The sequence below is a fragment of the Mustelus asterias genome, chromosome 23, assembly GCF_964213995.1.
Source record: "Mustelus asterias chromosome 23, sMusAst1.hap1.1, whole genome shotgun sequence".
NCBI classification, from domain to species: domain Eukaryota; kingdom Metazoa; phylum Chordata; class Chondrichthyes; order Carcharhiniformes; family Triakidae; genus Mustelus; species Mustelus asterias.
In genome coordinates, this window is record NC_135823.1 from 25,490,171 (window position 1) to 25,507,182 (window position 17,012).

The window sequence follows — 17,012 nt, forward strand, 5'->3', positions numbered from 1 at the left end:
GCTTAACCAACCTGATAGAATTCTTTGATGCTTAACAAAAAGAGTAATACAATACGCGCCACTTGGATTTTCAAAAGACCTTCAGTTCGTGAGAAAAAAGGATATAGAAAGATATCCGAAAGGCTGAGGTAGATGGAATGGTTTGTTTTCTGTGCAGCTCTGTTGAAATACTCCAGTTGCATAATGGGTTGCCCCCTTAGTTGTAAAAGGTGTCATGGTGTGAGTGAGGTTGGTACACGCATGCACAGAAACCTAGCACTTTACATGACTGCCACACTGAATGTGTTAGAAATATATTCATACATTCCTGAGCACCAAGAGTGAGCTCGGATTAATAAAAGTTAAATGTTACATGTGGCCAACATCAAGATTACAAATGAGGCTTTGCCAAGTAAGATACACACATTGCAATCCACAAATTTAACCCTCCAGCTATCTGCCTTCCTGTAACCGTGATGTGGAGATGCCAGCGTTGGACTGGGGTAAACACAGTAAGAAGTCTCACAACACCAGGTTAAAGTCCAACAGATTTATTTGGTAGCAAAAGCCACTAGCTTTCGGAGCGCTGCCCCTTTGTCAGGTGAGTGGGAGTTCTGTTCACAAACAAGGCATATAAAGACACAAACTCAATTTACAAAATAATGGTTGGAATGCAAGTCTTTACAGCTAATCAAGTCTTAAAGATACAGACAATGTGAGTGGAGAGAGCATTAAGTACAGGTTAAAGAGATGTGTATTGTCTCCAGACAGGACAGTTAGTGAGATTTTGCAAGCCCAGGCAAGTCGTGGGGATTACAGATAGTGTGACATGAACCCAAGATCCCGGTTGAGGCCGTCCTCATGTGTGCGGAACCTAGCTATCAGTCTCTGCTCAGCGGCTCTGCGTTGTCGTGTGTCGTGAAGGCCGCCTTGGAGAATGCTTACCCGAAGATCAGAGGCCGAATGTCCGTGACCGCTGAAGTGCTCCCCAACAGGAAGAGAACACTCTTGCCTGGTGATTGTCGAGCAGTGTTCATTCATCCGTTGTCATAGCATCTGCATGGTCTCCCCAATGTACCATGCCTCGGGACATCCTTTCCTGCAGCGTGTCAGGTAGACAACGTTGGCCGAGTTGCAAGAGTATGTACCGTGTACCTGGTGGATGGTGTTCTCACGTGCGATGATGGCATCCATGTCGATGATCCGGCATGTCTTGCAGAGGTTGCTGTGGCGGGGTTATGTGGTGTTGTGGTCACTGTTCTCCTGAAGGCTGGGTAGTTTGCTGTGGACAATGGTCTGTTTGAGGTTGTGCGGTTGTTTGAAGGCAAGAAGTGGGGGTGTGGGGATGGCCTTGGCGAGATGTTCGTCTTCATCAATGACATGTTGAAGGCTCCGGAGAAGATGTCATAGCTTCTTCGCTCCGGGGAAGTACTGGATGACGAAGGGTACTCTGTCCACCGTGTCCCGTGTTTGTCTTCCGAGGAGGTCGGTGCAGTTCTTCGCTGTGGTGCATCAAAACTGTCGATCGACGAGTCGAGTGCCATATCCTGTTCTTATGAGGGCATCTTTCAGCGTCTGGAGGTGTCTGTTGCAATCCTCCTCATCTGAGCAGATCCTGTGTATACGGACGGCTTGTCCGTAGGGGATGGCTTCTTTAACGTGTTTAGGGTGGAAGCTGGAGAAGTGGAGCATCGTGAGGTTATCCGTGGGCTTGCGGTACAGTGAAGTGCTGAGGTGACTGTCCTTGATGGAGATGCATGTGTCCAAGAATGCAACCGATTCCAGAGAGTAGTCCATGGTGAGTCTGATGGTGGGATGGAACTTGTTGATGTCATCATATAGTTGTTTCAGTTATTGTTCACCATGAGTCCAAAGGAAGAAAATGTCATCGATGTATCTAGTGTATAGTATCGGTTGAAGGTCCTGTGCAGTGAAGAGGTCTCGTTCGAACCTGTGCATGAAGATGTTGGCATATTGAGGTGCAAATTTGGTCCCCATGGCTGTTCCGTGTGTCTGAATGAAGAACTGGTTGTTGAAGGTGAAGATATTGTGGTCCAGGATGAAGTGGATGAGTTGTAAAATTGCATCTGGAAACTGGCAGTTGTCGGCGTTGAGTACTGAGGCAGTTGCAGCAATGCCATCGTCGTGGGGGATGCTGGTGTAGAGTGCCAAGACATCCATTATGACGAGGAGTGCTCCTGGTTCAACTGCTCCATGTGTGCTGAGTTTCTGTAGGAAGTCCGTAGTGTCGCGACAAAAGCTAGGGGTTCTTTGTACAATGGGTTTCAGGATGCCCTCAACGTAGCCGGAGGGGTTCTCGCACAGGGTCCCATTGCCCGATATGATGGGACGGCCGGGTGTGTTTGCCTTGTGTATCTTCGGGAGGCAGTAGAGATCTCCAACGTGGGGAGTACGTGGGATGAGAGCACGGAGGGTGCTCTGAAGGTCCGGATCAAACGTCTTGATCAGTCTGAGTTAATGGGTATGTTCTTTGTTCGGATCTGTGGGTAACTGTCTGTAGTGTTACCCGTTGTTCAGTTGTCGGTACACTTCTTTGCAGTAATCCGTTCTGTTCAGTATGACGATGGCCCCTCCTTTGTCTGCTGGTTTGATGACAATGTTGCGGTTGGTCTTGAGAGCACGGATGGCGTTGCGTTGTGCTTGGGTGATGTTCGGGGCTGTCTTGTGAGTGCGGCTGATGAATCTGGTGTTGACGCACCTCCTGACGGCTTGGGAATACATGTCAAGTCGAGGGCAGCGGCCTTCCGGAGGAGTCCAATTCGACTCCTCTTCGGTTGCTGCACTGCGGATCTCTCTGTAGGCTGTTCCGGTTCATTGACTGTCTCATTGTGTTCGCTGTTGGCCTCTTGGGGTTTGTGGAAGAACTCCCGCAGCCTCATTCGCCTGATGAATTCCTCTGTGTCTGCTGCGAGACTGACGGGGTCTATTTTGGTGATGGGGCAGAAATTGAGCCCTTGGCTGAGAACTTTTGCTACCAAATAAACCTGTTGGACTTTAACCTGGTGTTGTGAGACTTCTTCCTGTAACCTGACATTGCAATTTTGCCAAAGTTCTGTCTTTCTAACTGCATTATTTCACATGAACCTGATGAACATTTAGACATCCCAGACTGGTGTCCAGGTGTAACAAGGAATAAAATGTAAAATTGTGATTATTTACAGATAAATAAGCCATAAATGTCAAAATGTGCAGCCTGACCCAGAACGTGACCTCTGTACAGAAATGGTATTGTTAATCACTGTCAGCTTTATGTAACTACAGAGCTTAATATAACAATGGAATTTATTGTAAGTGAATTATTCTTGTGCAAGATAAATTTCTCTCCTACTTTTCGATCATCTCTGACAAGCAAATCCAGCACAGACTCTCGAGACTCCTGTAATATGAGATGCAGGCACATCATTGACCCCAGTACATTGCTGACTGAGGTACTCACTGAGACTGGGAGATGTTGAAAGTTTATTAATGGGTTCTAATTTACCACATGGCTGAAATGATGAAGATTCGTGATATGGAGCTCTAGTCTGAAAAAGATCGCGTTCCAAAGATGTGCAGGTTAGGTGGATTGGCCATGATAAATTGTTCCTTAGTGTCAGGGGGCTAGCTAGGGTAAATGCATGGGGATAGGGCCTGGGTGGGATTGTGATTGGTACAGACTCTGCACTGTAGGGATTCTACGATTCTACAAACAGTGCCAAATAGGGATTTGCAGAATGACAGAAAATGCCAGTTCAACTTTTTGAGGTTCTGTAGGCCTGTGATAGAGCTCTCTGTGTTGTTCCTTGCACTGGGGGCTGTGGATATGTGTCCACCTGTCCCCTGTTCCTCACAGATAGAGAACGAAAGAGGAAGGATCAAATGAATTGGAAATGTGATTCAGCTCAGGGTGATGTTCATGTGCCAATTTGGGAGATTAATTGGTGTAGGTGAGGAACAGGGCACCCAGCCACAGAGTTTCAGAATGTAATGTGGGTAAGGAACACAATAGAGGAGAAGATAAACTATGGTATGATTTAGGAAACAATTGTGGAAAATCGTTCCTCAAAAGTTAAAGAACATCAAAATAAATGAAAGGCCAGCTGTGGCACCCGGGCAGGGGGAAGTTTCAGTGGGACTGGAGAGGGTGTGGAGGGGAGTGCGAGAGAGTGAGTGAGTGTGTGGGGGTGAGTGTGAATCTCATGTCCAGTCTCTGGTTTCTCACTCACTCTCACCACCGCACATGAACACACACACCCACTCATACTCATACTACCAAGAAAAAGATACAAAAGTCTGAGGTCACGTACCAACCGACTCAAGAACAGCTTCTTCCCTGCTGCTGTCAGACTTTTGAATGGACTTACCTTGCATTAAGTTGATCTTTCTTTACACCCTAGCTATGACTGTAACACTGCATTCTGCAGCTTCTCCTTTCCTCCTGTATGAACAGTATGCTTTGTATAGTGCGCAAGAAACAATACTTTTCACTGTTTACTAATACATGTGACAATAATAAATCAAATCAAACATCACTCACACTCACGCACCCACTCACATCACACACACACGTACAGTGACACTCACACACTCTGGTCCTTTTTGTTACTTTTTTCTTAACTTAATTTATTACTATGATAATGCTGTACTTTAGCTCAGCAATTGTTTATTTCCTTAAAACCTCAACTTCTTATGAAATTCAGTTTATTTTTGTGCCAAAACACACCTTTCTGAAAATTGCTCAATAGTCCCTGGAGTAAGAAAAGTGTGAAAGCCCACTCCCACCCCCTCCCTGAACAAAAAGGCTGGACAAGCCTGATCTGGGCTGACACTCTCAGTGCAGTACTGAGGGAGTGCTGCACTGTTGGAAGTGTATTTCAGATGAAATGTGAAACCAAGGCCCTCAACTAAGGCTGTTTTTTGGTAGATGTAAAAGATCCCGTGACAATACTTGGAGAAGGACTGAGGAGTTGTCCCCGGTATACTGGCCAACATTCAACCAGCACCACCAAAACCAATCACCATCACGTTGGAGTTCGTGAGAACTTGCTGTATACAAAATGGCTGCCACTTTTGCTACATTACAGCACTTACTTCATTGGTTGGAAAGCACATTGGGATATCCTGAGGCTGTGAACGGGGCTATATAAATGCACACCTTGCCCTCTGTTATGTTGATAGGAACTACTTCTGTTTAGCCCTGTGTCGGGGATGAGAGAGACAATGTCTGAATGACCACATGATATAAAGCTAGGATTGCCAACTATGATTAAATGGATTCTTGGAGGTTTTTCATTACACGACTTTGCTCCACAGTCTAAATCATTAGCTGGCCAACACCCTGTGATGCATGGCGAATTGGAACGCAAGTGAGTGATTTATTTCCACCATTTTCAATATCTTTATATCTGTTAAAGAGAAGGGTTGGTTGGAAATGGAAAAAAAATCTTTTTATTGTCCCTCTGATTTTTCTCCAGGATTGCGCACACAGCAGTGTCCTAGAGATTAATCTTCAATTGCTGGAGACTCCAGGCCAGCCCTGGAGGATTGGCAACCCCATGTAAAGCAGTGGGGAGTGGGGGGAGAGGGAATGTTTCTCCTGCTGGAAGAAGCAGTGTGATAAACTTGTCTTTGTGGCAGAGGACAATTCTGTTGGAATGGATGGCAACCTTCCTCTTGCTGAAAGAAACAGCATTTCTTCTGAGAACAATCCAAATCATAGAATCCTACAGTGCAGAAGGAGGCCATTCGGCCCATCGAGTCTGCACCGACAACAATCCCGCCCAGGCCCAATCCCCACAACCCCACTTATTTACCCAATTAATCCCCCTGACACTAAGGGACAATTTAGCATGGCCAATCCACCTAACCCACACATCTTTGGACTGTAGGGCGGCATGGTGGCACAGTGGTTATCTCTGCTGTCTCACAGCACCAGGGACCTGGGTTCCATTCCCGGCTTGGGTCACTCACCTGTCTATGCGGAGTCTGCACGTTCTCCCCGTGTCTGCATGGGTTTCCTCCAGGTGTTCAGGTTTCTTCCCACAGTCCGAAAGACGTGTTGGTTAGGTGCATTGGCCGTGCTAAATTCTCCCTCAGTGTACCCGAACAGGTGCCGGAGTGTGGCGACTAGGGGATTCTCACAGTAACTTCATTGCAGGGTTAATGTAAGCCTACTTGTGACACTAATAAATAAACTTTGTGGGAGGAAACCCACATAGTCATGGGGAGAATGTGCAGACTCCACACACAGTTACCCAAGGCTGGAATAGAGCCCGGGTCCCTGGCACTGGGAGGCAGCAGTGCTAATCAGCAGTGCTGCCCCATGTTGGGAGGGAACATATCTCCAGGCTGACTTTGACCTTAATAATTTGATTGTATTCATAACAGTTGAGCTGATTATAGTCAGTGCTGGGGGCAGCTCAGACAGCTACCTTAGAATCTCTGATTTCAGGCAGGTATAGCGTAACGGGATGTATTGTGGGTAATCCTCTAACTCAATTAAAACTGATGCCCCATTTAAACTTAAAATGCAACTCAGAAAGAATAAAAAGCTGCTAATTTATCTTCTAAAAGTTACTCCGAATTTCTGACAAGCTTACAAAAATGTTGAAACATAACGCGCTAATTGTTAAAACATTAAAACAAAGCGCGACATTCTGAATTACCAGAGATTATGGATCTGTTTCAAAAGTCCAGTGACGACCTTTCTACCTATTTTTAAAAACACATTTATAAAACCTGCCAAATTGTAAATTTTCCCCCCCCCCGAGATTATTTTTTTAAACGGTTGGTTACAATCTGGAAGTGGTCCCAGTACAGGAGTCGCTCCGACCACAGGCTTGGAGATCAGGAATAGTGGCAAGAAAATGGCAATAAATTATGCAATGAATTGGATGGTAACTTTAGACTGAATGTAAAGTGAGCTAACACTTTTGAATCTGTCGATTTCCTTGGGGAGATGTGTTGGGATATGGATTACTGGCGGGGAGATTTCCTCCTTGCAGATATCAACTTTATGATTCCACTCAATCTGCCTGGGCAGGAGGGAGTGGTACTTTTCAACAAAAAGGGAGGAATTGAATGGGAGAATCGAAGGAAAAGCCATTCAAAGCCCCTCGAACGAGTTGTAGCCTCACACTCTATCAATACTCCAAAAGTAGCCTAACCGTACACATATCCGATATCACAACATGTTATCTCACATGTAACATATTCTAATCTGCGTGTTATCTCACGTGTAGTACATTGTAGCCTGCTTGTAACCTTGCACGTGATACATGCCAGCCTGTGTGTGATCTCCCGTTTATCTCATTCTAATCTGTATGTAATCTCATAGAACACAAATCAGCCAAAGTGTTAAGGTGTATATCATAAAATCCCTTCGGTGCAGAAGGAGGCCATTCAGCCCATCGAGTCTGCACGAACCGCAATCCCACCCTATTCCCCTAACCCCAATTATCTACCCTGCTAATCCCCCTGACACTAAGGGGCAATTTTCCATGGCCAATAAACCTAACCTGCACATCTTTGGACTGTGGGAGGAAACCGAAGCATCTGGAGGAAACGCATGCAGACACGGGGAGAACATGCAAATTCCACACAGACAGTGACCCAAGGCCGGAATTGAACCCGGTCACTGGCACTGTGAGGCAGCAGTGCTAACCACTGCGCCACCGTGCCGCCCATATGATACCCTTACCTGTGTTACCCTGCTATTTATTACATTTATGTCATTACCAAGCAGTCTATTCCTCAGTCCCCATGTTGAAGTCGTTCAAAGTTATTTACAACTTTAAAAACTGAAACCACTGTCAGACTGGTTTTCATGAGTTATACAAATACATTGTTTGTATGAATAAAATATAAAACTATTCACATTTTCACACAGATGTAATCATTTCAACGGGTTTATCGGACATGTTGAGTGCTAAGTTGGTTGAAAGAACTGGATTCCTGTGCTGGCAGGCAAAACTGTAATGAAATAGTGGGCCCACTTTAAAGGATGGTTCAGGTACAGTCAAGGTACATTCCTGTGAGGGGGAAAGGTGGGACAAACAAAGCCACAGCTCCCTGGATGACTAAAAGGGCAGAAAGTAAGATGAAGCAGATAAAGGATGTGCATAACAAATGTCAGGTTGATAACGCAGAGAATAATGAGAGAGTATGAGCAGAGACTGGCAGCGAAGAGAATATAGGCTTCTATAGGCTTTTAAATAGTATAGTGGTAGTAAAAGGGATTGATTAGAGTTCAAAAAAATGATTTACGCATGGAAGCAGAAAGCACAGCTGAGGTACTGAACTTTTAAAGTTTTAAAATTTATTTATTAGTGTCACAAGTAGGCTTGCGTAATGCTGCAATGAAGTTACTGTGAAAATCCCCTAGTTGCCACTCTCCAGCGCCTGTTCAGATACATTGAAGGAGAATTTGCATCTGGCTTTAACAAGGGAGAAGATTCTGCCAACTTGAGACACAGGAAGGGCTAAAATTTGATAAAGAGGAGCACTAGAAAGAGTGGCTTCTACTTGAAGTTGATAAAGTCACCAGGTTCAGATGAGATGCATCCAAGGATGCTGAGGGATGTAGAGTGGAAATTGCAGAAGCACTGGCGATAATCTTCCAATCCTTCTTAGATACAGAGGTGGTGCCAGAGGACTGGAGAATTGTCTATAGTCATTTGGCAGGACAGAACTTGAGTTCTGGACATCGCAAAAATACCAATGTCGGGAGCAACAACGACTTTATTCTGTATGAGAAGAGAGTGCTGATTGGTTGGCAAGCGGGCTCTGATTGGTGGAGGCACTGCAATGGAGAATGACCAATTGATGGTGACTTTTAAATTCATTCATGGGACATGGGCGTTGCTGGCTTGTCAGCATTTATTGCCCATCCCTTGTTGCCCTTGGAGGGCAGTTGAGAGTCAACCACATTGCTGTGGCTCTGGAATCGCATGTAGGGCAGACCAGGTAAGGATGGCAGATTTCCTTCCCTAAAGGACATTAGTAAACCAGATCGGTTTTTCAGACAATTGACAATGGTTTCATAGTCATCAGTAGATTCTTAATTCCAGATATCTTTTACTGAATTCAAATTCCACCATCTCCTATTGCGGGATTCGAACCCGGGTCCTCAGAACATTAGCTGAGTTTCTTGATTAATAGTCTAGCGATTATACCACTAGGCCATCGCCTCTCCCTGACTGTTAACTGCCAAGCATTGTTTGTAAACTTAAACCAGGCAGCTTCACTCTGGTCAAGGCATTGCCTTGAGGAATGAATTAGTGAATGGCTATTACTTGTTTTGTTAGATGAAGCAGATGCAATGTGTGTACCTGTTCTTTCTGTCTGCAAAGAGCAGGGCCCTGTGTGTTAATATATGTAGCCTCCAGTACACACAAATGCACACACTGCGAGTCTGACTGACCATCTTAAACTAGTTGTCAGCGTAATTTTTAGCATGCTGAGGATTATTTAGCAAATGTTGTCCAATCGCAAAATCACATCTAATGTTAGTCTGTGTTTTGAGCTTTGCAAACATGGGCTAGTTGGATATGGCCTGTACCTTGTCTGTTGTGAACAGCAGCTGGGACATGATGCTTGATAAGATACACCAGTCTTTGGGACATACAGCCTCCGTACTTTGCATCACACGGGCACTGAATTCATATACCACATTATTTACTTGTGTGATACACAGAACACCATTTTGACTTGATAGCAGCATCCTGTTAGTGGAGAATACCACTCGTGTTGCTACTGCATAGTAACAGCGTGAAACAGCTAGCTTCACCTATTGTTCAAATGTCTGAGATACCTGGCTTTTCCAGGATAACCTGAGGTAGACTGGACACCTTTCAGGGGTAAAGTGATGACCTTAGGCCCGTTGATTAGTTTGTGTGATATACAGCGAGCAATGATCTGATCAGGGTAGCCATTATCCCACAGGATGCCTTTGATTCACCTTATTTCAGCACCAAGCTTACATGGTGAGCAAATGGCTCGCGTCCTATTTACAAGGCTGCCAACAAGGCCAATTTTATAGCATGTGAGACTGCTGGAACGCTAATCCATATATTGACCAGTATTCCACCGATTCGCACCCTTTGTGTGAAGAAGTTCCTCCTCAACTCAGTCCTAAATCTGCTCCCCCTTATTTTGAGGTCATGCCCTCTAGTTCTAGTTTCACCCGCCAGCAGAAACAACTTCCCTGCTTCTATCTTGTCTATTCCCTTCATAATCTTATATGTTTCTATAAGATCTCCCCTCATTCTTCTGAATTCCAATTCGTATAGCCCCAGTCTACCCAGTCTCTCCTCATAAGCCAACCCTCTCAACTCTGGAATCAACCTAATGAATCTCCTCTGCACCCTCTCCAGTGCTAGTATATCCTTTCTTAAGTAAGGAGACCAAAACTGTACACAGTACTCCAGGTGAGGCCTCGCCAGCACCTTATACAGTTGCAACATAACCTCGCTGTTTTTAAACTCCATCCCTCTAGCAATAGAACATAGAACAGTGCAGCACAGAATAGGCCCTTCGGCCCATGATGTTGTGTCGAGCTTTGTCTGAAACCCAAATCAAGCTATTTCCTCCCTATCATCCTGGTGTGCTCCATGTGCCTATCCAATAGCTTCTTAAATGTTCCTAAAGTTTCTGACTCCACTATTCCTGCAGGCAGTCCATTCCACACCCCAACCACTCTCTGCGTAAAGAACCTACCTCGGACATCCTTCCTATATCTCCCACCATGAACCCTATAGTTATGCCCCCTAGTTACCACTCCATTCACCCGAGGAAATAGTCTTTGAAAATGAAGGACAAAATTCCATTTGCCTTCTTAATTACCTGCTGCACCTGCAAACCAACTCCTCATGATTCTTGCACAAGGGCACCCAGGTCCCTCTGCATGGCAGCATGCTGCAATTTTTTACCATTTAAACATTAGTCCATTTTGGTGTTATTCCTACCAAAATGGATGACCTCACATTTACCAACATTGTATTCCAGACCCTTGCCCACTCACTTAGACTATCTATATTCCTTTGCAGACTTTCGGTGCCCTCTGCACACTTTGCTCTGCCACCCATCTTACTGTCACCTGCAAATTTTGACACACTACACTTGGTCCCCAACTCCAAATCATCTATGTAAATCGTAAACAATTGCGGTCCCAACGCTGATCCCTGAGGTGCACCACTAGTCACTGATCACCAAACAGAAAAACACCCATTTACCCCCACTCTTCGCTTTCTGTTAGTTAACCAATCCTCTATCCATGCTAATACATTACCCGTAACACCATGCACCTTTATCTTATGCAGCAGCCTTTGGTGCGGCACCTTGTCAAATGCCTTCTGGAAATCGAGATACACCACATCCACAAGTTCCCCATTGTCCACTGCGCATGTAATGTTCTCAAAGAATTCCACCAAATTAGTCAAACATGACCTTCCCTTTATGAACCCATGCTGCGTCTTACCAATGGGGCAATTTATATCCAGATGTCTCGCTATTTCTTCCTTGATGATAGATTTAAGCATTTTCCCCACTACAGAAGTTAAGCTAACCGGCCTATAGTTACCCCCCTTTTGTCTACCTCCTTTTTTAAACAGTGGCGTCACATTTGCTGTTTTCAAACCTGCGGGAACCACCCCAGAGTCCAGCAAATTTTGGTAAATTACCACTAGTGCATTTGCTATTTCCCCCGCCATCTCTTTTAGTACCCTGGGATGCATTTCATCAGGGCCAGGAGACTTGTCTACCTTTAGCCCCATTAGCTTGCCCAACACTACCTCTTTCATGATAACGATGGTTTCTAGATCCTCACCTGCCATAGCTTTCCTGTCATCAATTTTTCAGATGTTATTTGTGTCTTCCCTTGTGAAGACCGACTCAAAATACCTGTTCAATGCCTCAGCCATTTTCTCATTTTCAGTTATTACATCCCCCTTCTCATCCTCTAAAGGACCAATGTTTACTTTAGCCACTCTTTTTCATTTTATATATTTGTAGAAACTTTTGCTATCTGTTTTTATATTCTGAGCTAGTTTACTCTCATAATCCATCTTACTTTTCTTTATAGCTTTTCTCATGGCTTTCTGTTGACCTTTAAAGATTGCCCAATCCTCTAGTTTCCCACTAATCTTTGCCACTTTGTATGCATTTTCTTTCAGTTTGATATCCTCCATTATTTCCTTAGATATCCATGGCTGATTATCTCTTTTTCTACAGTCCTTCCTTATCACTGGTATATACTTTTGCTGAGCGGTAGAGAGTAGTAGAGAACCGCTGGAAGATTTCTCAATTAGTACATCAAGGAAGGGGAATTCATTTGACTGCTCCTTTTCAAAGGTGAATTTGAGCTTAAGATGGTCAGCTTAAGATGAGCTTAAGACGTGTGAGGAAATTATTACATGCTGCTTGGATTTAACTATAGAAAACGTATCATCCACAAATTGGAATTATGCGAGGGGTAAAAGGATGGATGTAATTCCATTGAAGATACAATTTTCATGGAACCCAACAAAGATGATTGCGAGCGCTGGAGTTAAAGGGGATCCCATGGAAACACCATCTATTTGGGCATACATGGGGCAAAATCTTACCAAGAAATGGCAGTGTTGTTTCTCCTTCGTTGATTTTCTCTCCAAATCTTATGACATTCTGCCAAAAGAAATCAAGGGGTATGTTTCACGCCATCACGCGTGAGTTTCTTCTGGGTGCTCTGTCCGAAGATGTGCAGGTTAGGTTGATTGGCCATGTTAAATTGCTTCTAAGTGTTAGGGGGATTAGAAGGATAAATATGTGGGGTTACGGGGATAGGGCCTGGGTGGGATTGTTGTCAGTGCAGGCTTGATGGGCCGAATGGCCTCTTTCTGCACTGTAGATATTCTATGATTCTAGGTCATAAGCTGTGTCACAAGTAGGCTTGCATTAACATTGCAATGAAGTTACTGTGAAAATTCCCACACTCTGGCATCTGTTCGGGTACACTGAGGGAGAATTTAGCATGGCCAATTCACCTAACTAGTACATCTTTCGGACTGTGGGAGGAAACCGGAGCACTAGGAGGAAACCCATGCAGTCACGGGGAGGACGCCAGACTCCGCACAGACAGTGACCCAAGCCGGGAATTGAACCTGGGTCTCTGGCGCTGTGAGGCAGCAGTGCTAACTATTCCTTACCCGGTGAGATTCTGATCTCAGACAGGCCCCAAGTGGGTGAGTTATGTAGCACTTGGATGTTCACACAGAAATGGAAGAGAGAGAGTGAGAATCTGAAGGTGAGTGATCCAAGGTTCAACTGTTCGTGCCTACAGCCCAGTTGGAGAGCAACTCCACATGAGATCCATGAGATGCCCTTTGGGGAAAGGGCGGAACAGTGGCACAGTGGTTAGCACTGCTGCCTCACAGCGCCAGGGATCCGGGTTCGATTCCCGGCTTGGGTCACTGTCTGTGTGGAAGTTTGCACATTCTCCCCGTGCCTGCGTGGGTTTCCTCCAGGTGCTCCGGTTTCCTCCCCCAGTCCAAAGACGTGCGGATTAGGTGGATTGGCCATGTTAAATTGCCCCTTAGTGTCAGGGGGATTAGCAGGGTAAATATGTGTGGTTAAAGGGACAGAGCCTGGGTGGATTGTTGTCGGTACAAGCTCAATGGGCCAAATGGCCTCCTGCCCTGTGGGGATTCTATGAAAGATGGTTGACTAAAAGGAACTAAGAAGGCAACAAGTAACAAACAACTGAAGCACAAACTAAAATTTTACGTTTAAACCTCACTCTTTGGGAAATTTATCAGTGACCTCACCTGTCCTTCCTGTCTGCTTTCAGTTCTGGATTATTCCCAGCATCCTCGGCAGTTTCATCCTCTGGGGCCTTTCGGACGACCAATGGGAGATGATCTCAGCATGGATCTATGGGTTCGGGCTGTGTGGCCTTTTCATTGTTTCCACCGTCTTTCACACCATCTCCTGGAAGAAAAGCCATTTCCGGTAAGCAACATTTTCTCGCAAACCCAGCACCGGCACAGATAATGTAACAGTTAATCTGTGCTCCAGACAATCAGAGAAAGAATACTTAACAAAGAGGTTTTCTTTTAGCCGTGTAGGTGAGGTTGAGGGGTGCAGGACAATACCATGTAAATGATTGTTCTTACACTTCAAATTACCAGGTCAAACCAGCCAAGGCCGGGAAGTTGGACATCTCCTCTTTTTGGTATTTATCTGATAGAATGCTGACCTAGAATACCAGACGTCCACTTCTGGGGTAGGTCCACATCAGGTGAAGTCCCTCACAAAGCTGCTCGACACTCGCCACTCACTGACCTGACTAGCGTATCTCAGTGGTGTCCTTATCTGAGGAAGGATGTCCTTGTTGTAGAGGGAGTGCAGCGAAGGTTTCCCAGGCTGATTCCTGGGATGGTAGGTCTGTCATATGAGGAGAGCACAGTAAGAAGTCTCACAACACCAGGTCAAAGTCCAACAGGTTTCTTTGGTAGCAAATACCATAAGCTTTCGGAGCGCTGCTGCTTCGTCAGATGGACATTTCCACTCCATCTGACGAAGGAGCAGTGCTCCGAAAGCTTATGGTATTTGCTACCAAATAAACCTGTTGGACTTTAACCTGGTGTTGTGAGACTTCTTACTGTGTTCACCCCAGTCCAACGCCGGCATCCCCACATATGAGGAGAGCACAGTAAGAAGTCTCTCAACACCAGGTTAAAATCCAACAGGTTTATTTGGTAACACAAGCCACTAGCTTTCAGAGCGCTGCTCCTTCATCAGGTAAGTGGGAGTTCTGTTCACAAACAGGGCATATAAAGACACAAACTCAATTTACAAAATAATGGTTGGAATGCAAGTCTTTACAAGTAATTGAGTCTTAAAGGTACAGACAATGTGAGTGGAGAGAGCTTTAAGCACAGGTTAAAGAGATTTGTATTGTCTCCAGCCAGGACAGTTAGTGAGATTTTGCAAGCCCAGGCAAGTCGTGGGGGTTACAGATAGTGTGACATGAACCCAAGATCCCGGTTTAGGCCGTCCTTGTGTGCGGAACTTGGCTATCAGTCTCTGCTCAGTGACTCTGCGTTGTCGTGTGTCGTGAAGGCCGCCTTGGAGAACGCTTACCTGAAGATCAGAGGCTGAATGCCCGTGACTGCTGAAGTGTTCCCCAACAGGAAGAGAACAGTCTTGCCTGGTGATTGTCAAGCGGTGTTCATTCATGCGTTGTTGTAGCATCTGCATAGTTTCCTCAAGGTACCATGCCTCGGGACATCCTTTCCTGCAGCGTATCAGGTAGACAACGTTGGCCGAGATTCAAGTATATGTACCATGTACCTGGTAGATGGTGTTCTCACGTGAGATGATGCAATCCGTGTCGATGATCCGGCACGTCTTGCAGAAGCTGCTGTGGCAGCGTTGTGTGGTGTCGTGGTCACTGTTCTCCTGGAGGCTGAGTAGTTTGCTGCAGACAATGGTCTGTTTAAAGTTGTGCGGTTGTTTGAAGGCAAGAAGTGGGGTGTGGGGATGGCCTTGGGGAGATGTTCGTCTTCTTCAATGACATGTTGAAGGCTCCGGAGAAGATGTCATAGCTTCTCCGCTCCGGGGATGTACTGGATGATGAAGGGTACTCTGTCCGCCAGGTCCCGTGTCCGCATTGTCTGCAGCAAACTACTCAGCCTTCAGGAGAACAGTGACCATGACACCACACAACCCTGCCACAGCAACCTCTGCAAGACGTGCCGGATCATCAACATGGATGCTATCATCTCACGTGAGAACACCATCCACCAAGTACATGGTACATACTCTTGCAACTCGGCCAACGTTGTCTACCTGATACGCTGCAGGAAAGGATGTTCCGAGGCATGGTACATTGGGGAGACTATGCAGGCGCTACGACAACGGATGAATGAACACTGCTCGACAATCACCAGGCAAGAGTGTTCTCTTCCTGTTGGGGAACACTTCAGCGGTCACGGGCATTCAGCCTCTGATCTTTGGGTAAGCGTTCTCCAAGGCGGCCTTCACGACACACAACAACGTAGAGTCGCTGAGCAGAGACTGATAGCCAAGTTCCGCACACACGAGGACGGCCTCAACCGGGATCTTGGGTTCATGTCACACTATCTGTAACCCCCACAACTTGCCTGGGCTTGCAAAATCTCACTAACTGTCCTGACTGGAGACAATACACATCTCTTTAACCTGTGCTTAACGCTCTCTCCACTCACATTGTCTGTACCTTTAAGACTTGATTACTTGTCAAGACTCGCATTCCAACCATTATTTTGTAAATTGAGTTTGTGTCTTTATATGCCTTGTTTGTGAACAGAACTCCCACTCACCTGATGAAGGAGCAGCGCTCCGAAAGCTAGTGTGTTGTGCTACCAAATAAACCTGTTGGACTTTAACCTGGTGTTGTGAGACTCCTTACTGTGTTTACCCCAGTCCAACGCCGGCATCTCCACATCATATGAGGAGAGATCAAATCAGTTAGGATTATATTCACTGGAGTTTAGAAGAGTGAGAGGGGATCTCATCGAAACTTATAAAATTCTAACAGGGTTAGACAGGGTAGATTCAGAAAGAATGTTCCTGATGGTGGGGGAGTCCAGAACTAGGGGTCATATTTGAGGTTAAGGGGTAAACCTTTTAGAACTGAGGTGAGGAGAAATTTCTTCACCCAGAGGGTGGTGAATGTGTGGAATTCACTACTACAGAAAGTAATTGAGGCCAAAATGTTGTCTGATTTCAAGAAGAAGCTAGATAAAGCTCTTGAGGCAAAGGGGTCAAGGGATATGGGGGAATCAGGATATTGAATTTGATGATCAGCCATGTTCATAATGAATGGCCGAGCAGGCTCGAAGGGCCGAATGGCCTACTCCTGCTTCTAGTTTCCATGTTTCTGTGACATGGATAAGGAAGAGAATTGTTGCTCAGTCATTGAGGTGAGAGCAGACAATGCAGGCTACATCCACACTCCTTAAGAAAGCCCTCCAACGCCTCAACTTTCTCAGAAGACTAAGGAAATTTGGCGTGTC

The 17,012-nt window shown here is 45.5% G+C and overlaps 1 protein-coding gene across 1 annotated transcript in view; it reads left to right on the top strand.

The window, feature by feature from the left end:
* Positions 1-17,012, top strand: part of mmd2a (monocyte to macrophage differentiation-associated 2a) — a 61,379-nt gene that overhangs the window by 17,110 nt on the left and 27,257 nt on the right. Inside the window, exon 3 of the mRNA XM_078240981.1 lies at positions 13,802-13,962. Within this exon, the coding sequence (XP_078097107.1) occupies positions 13,802-13,962 (161 nt within the window). The remainder of the gene's footprint in view (positions 1-13,801; positions 13,963-17,012) is intronic.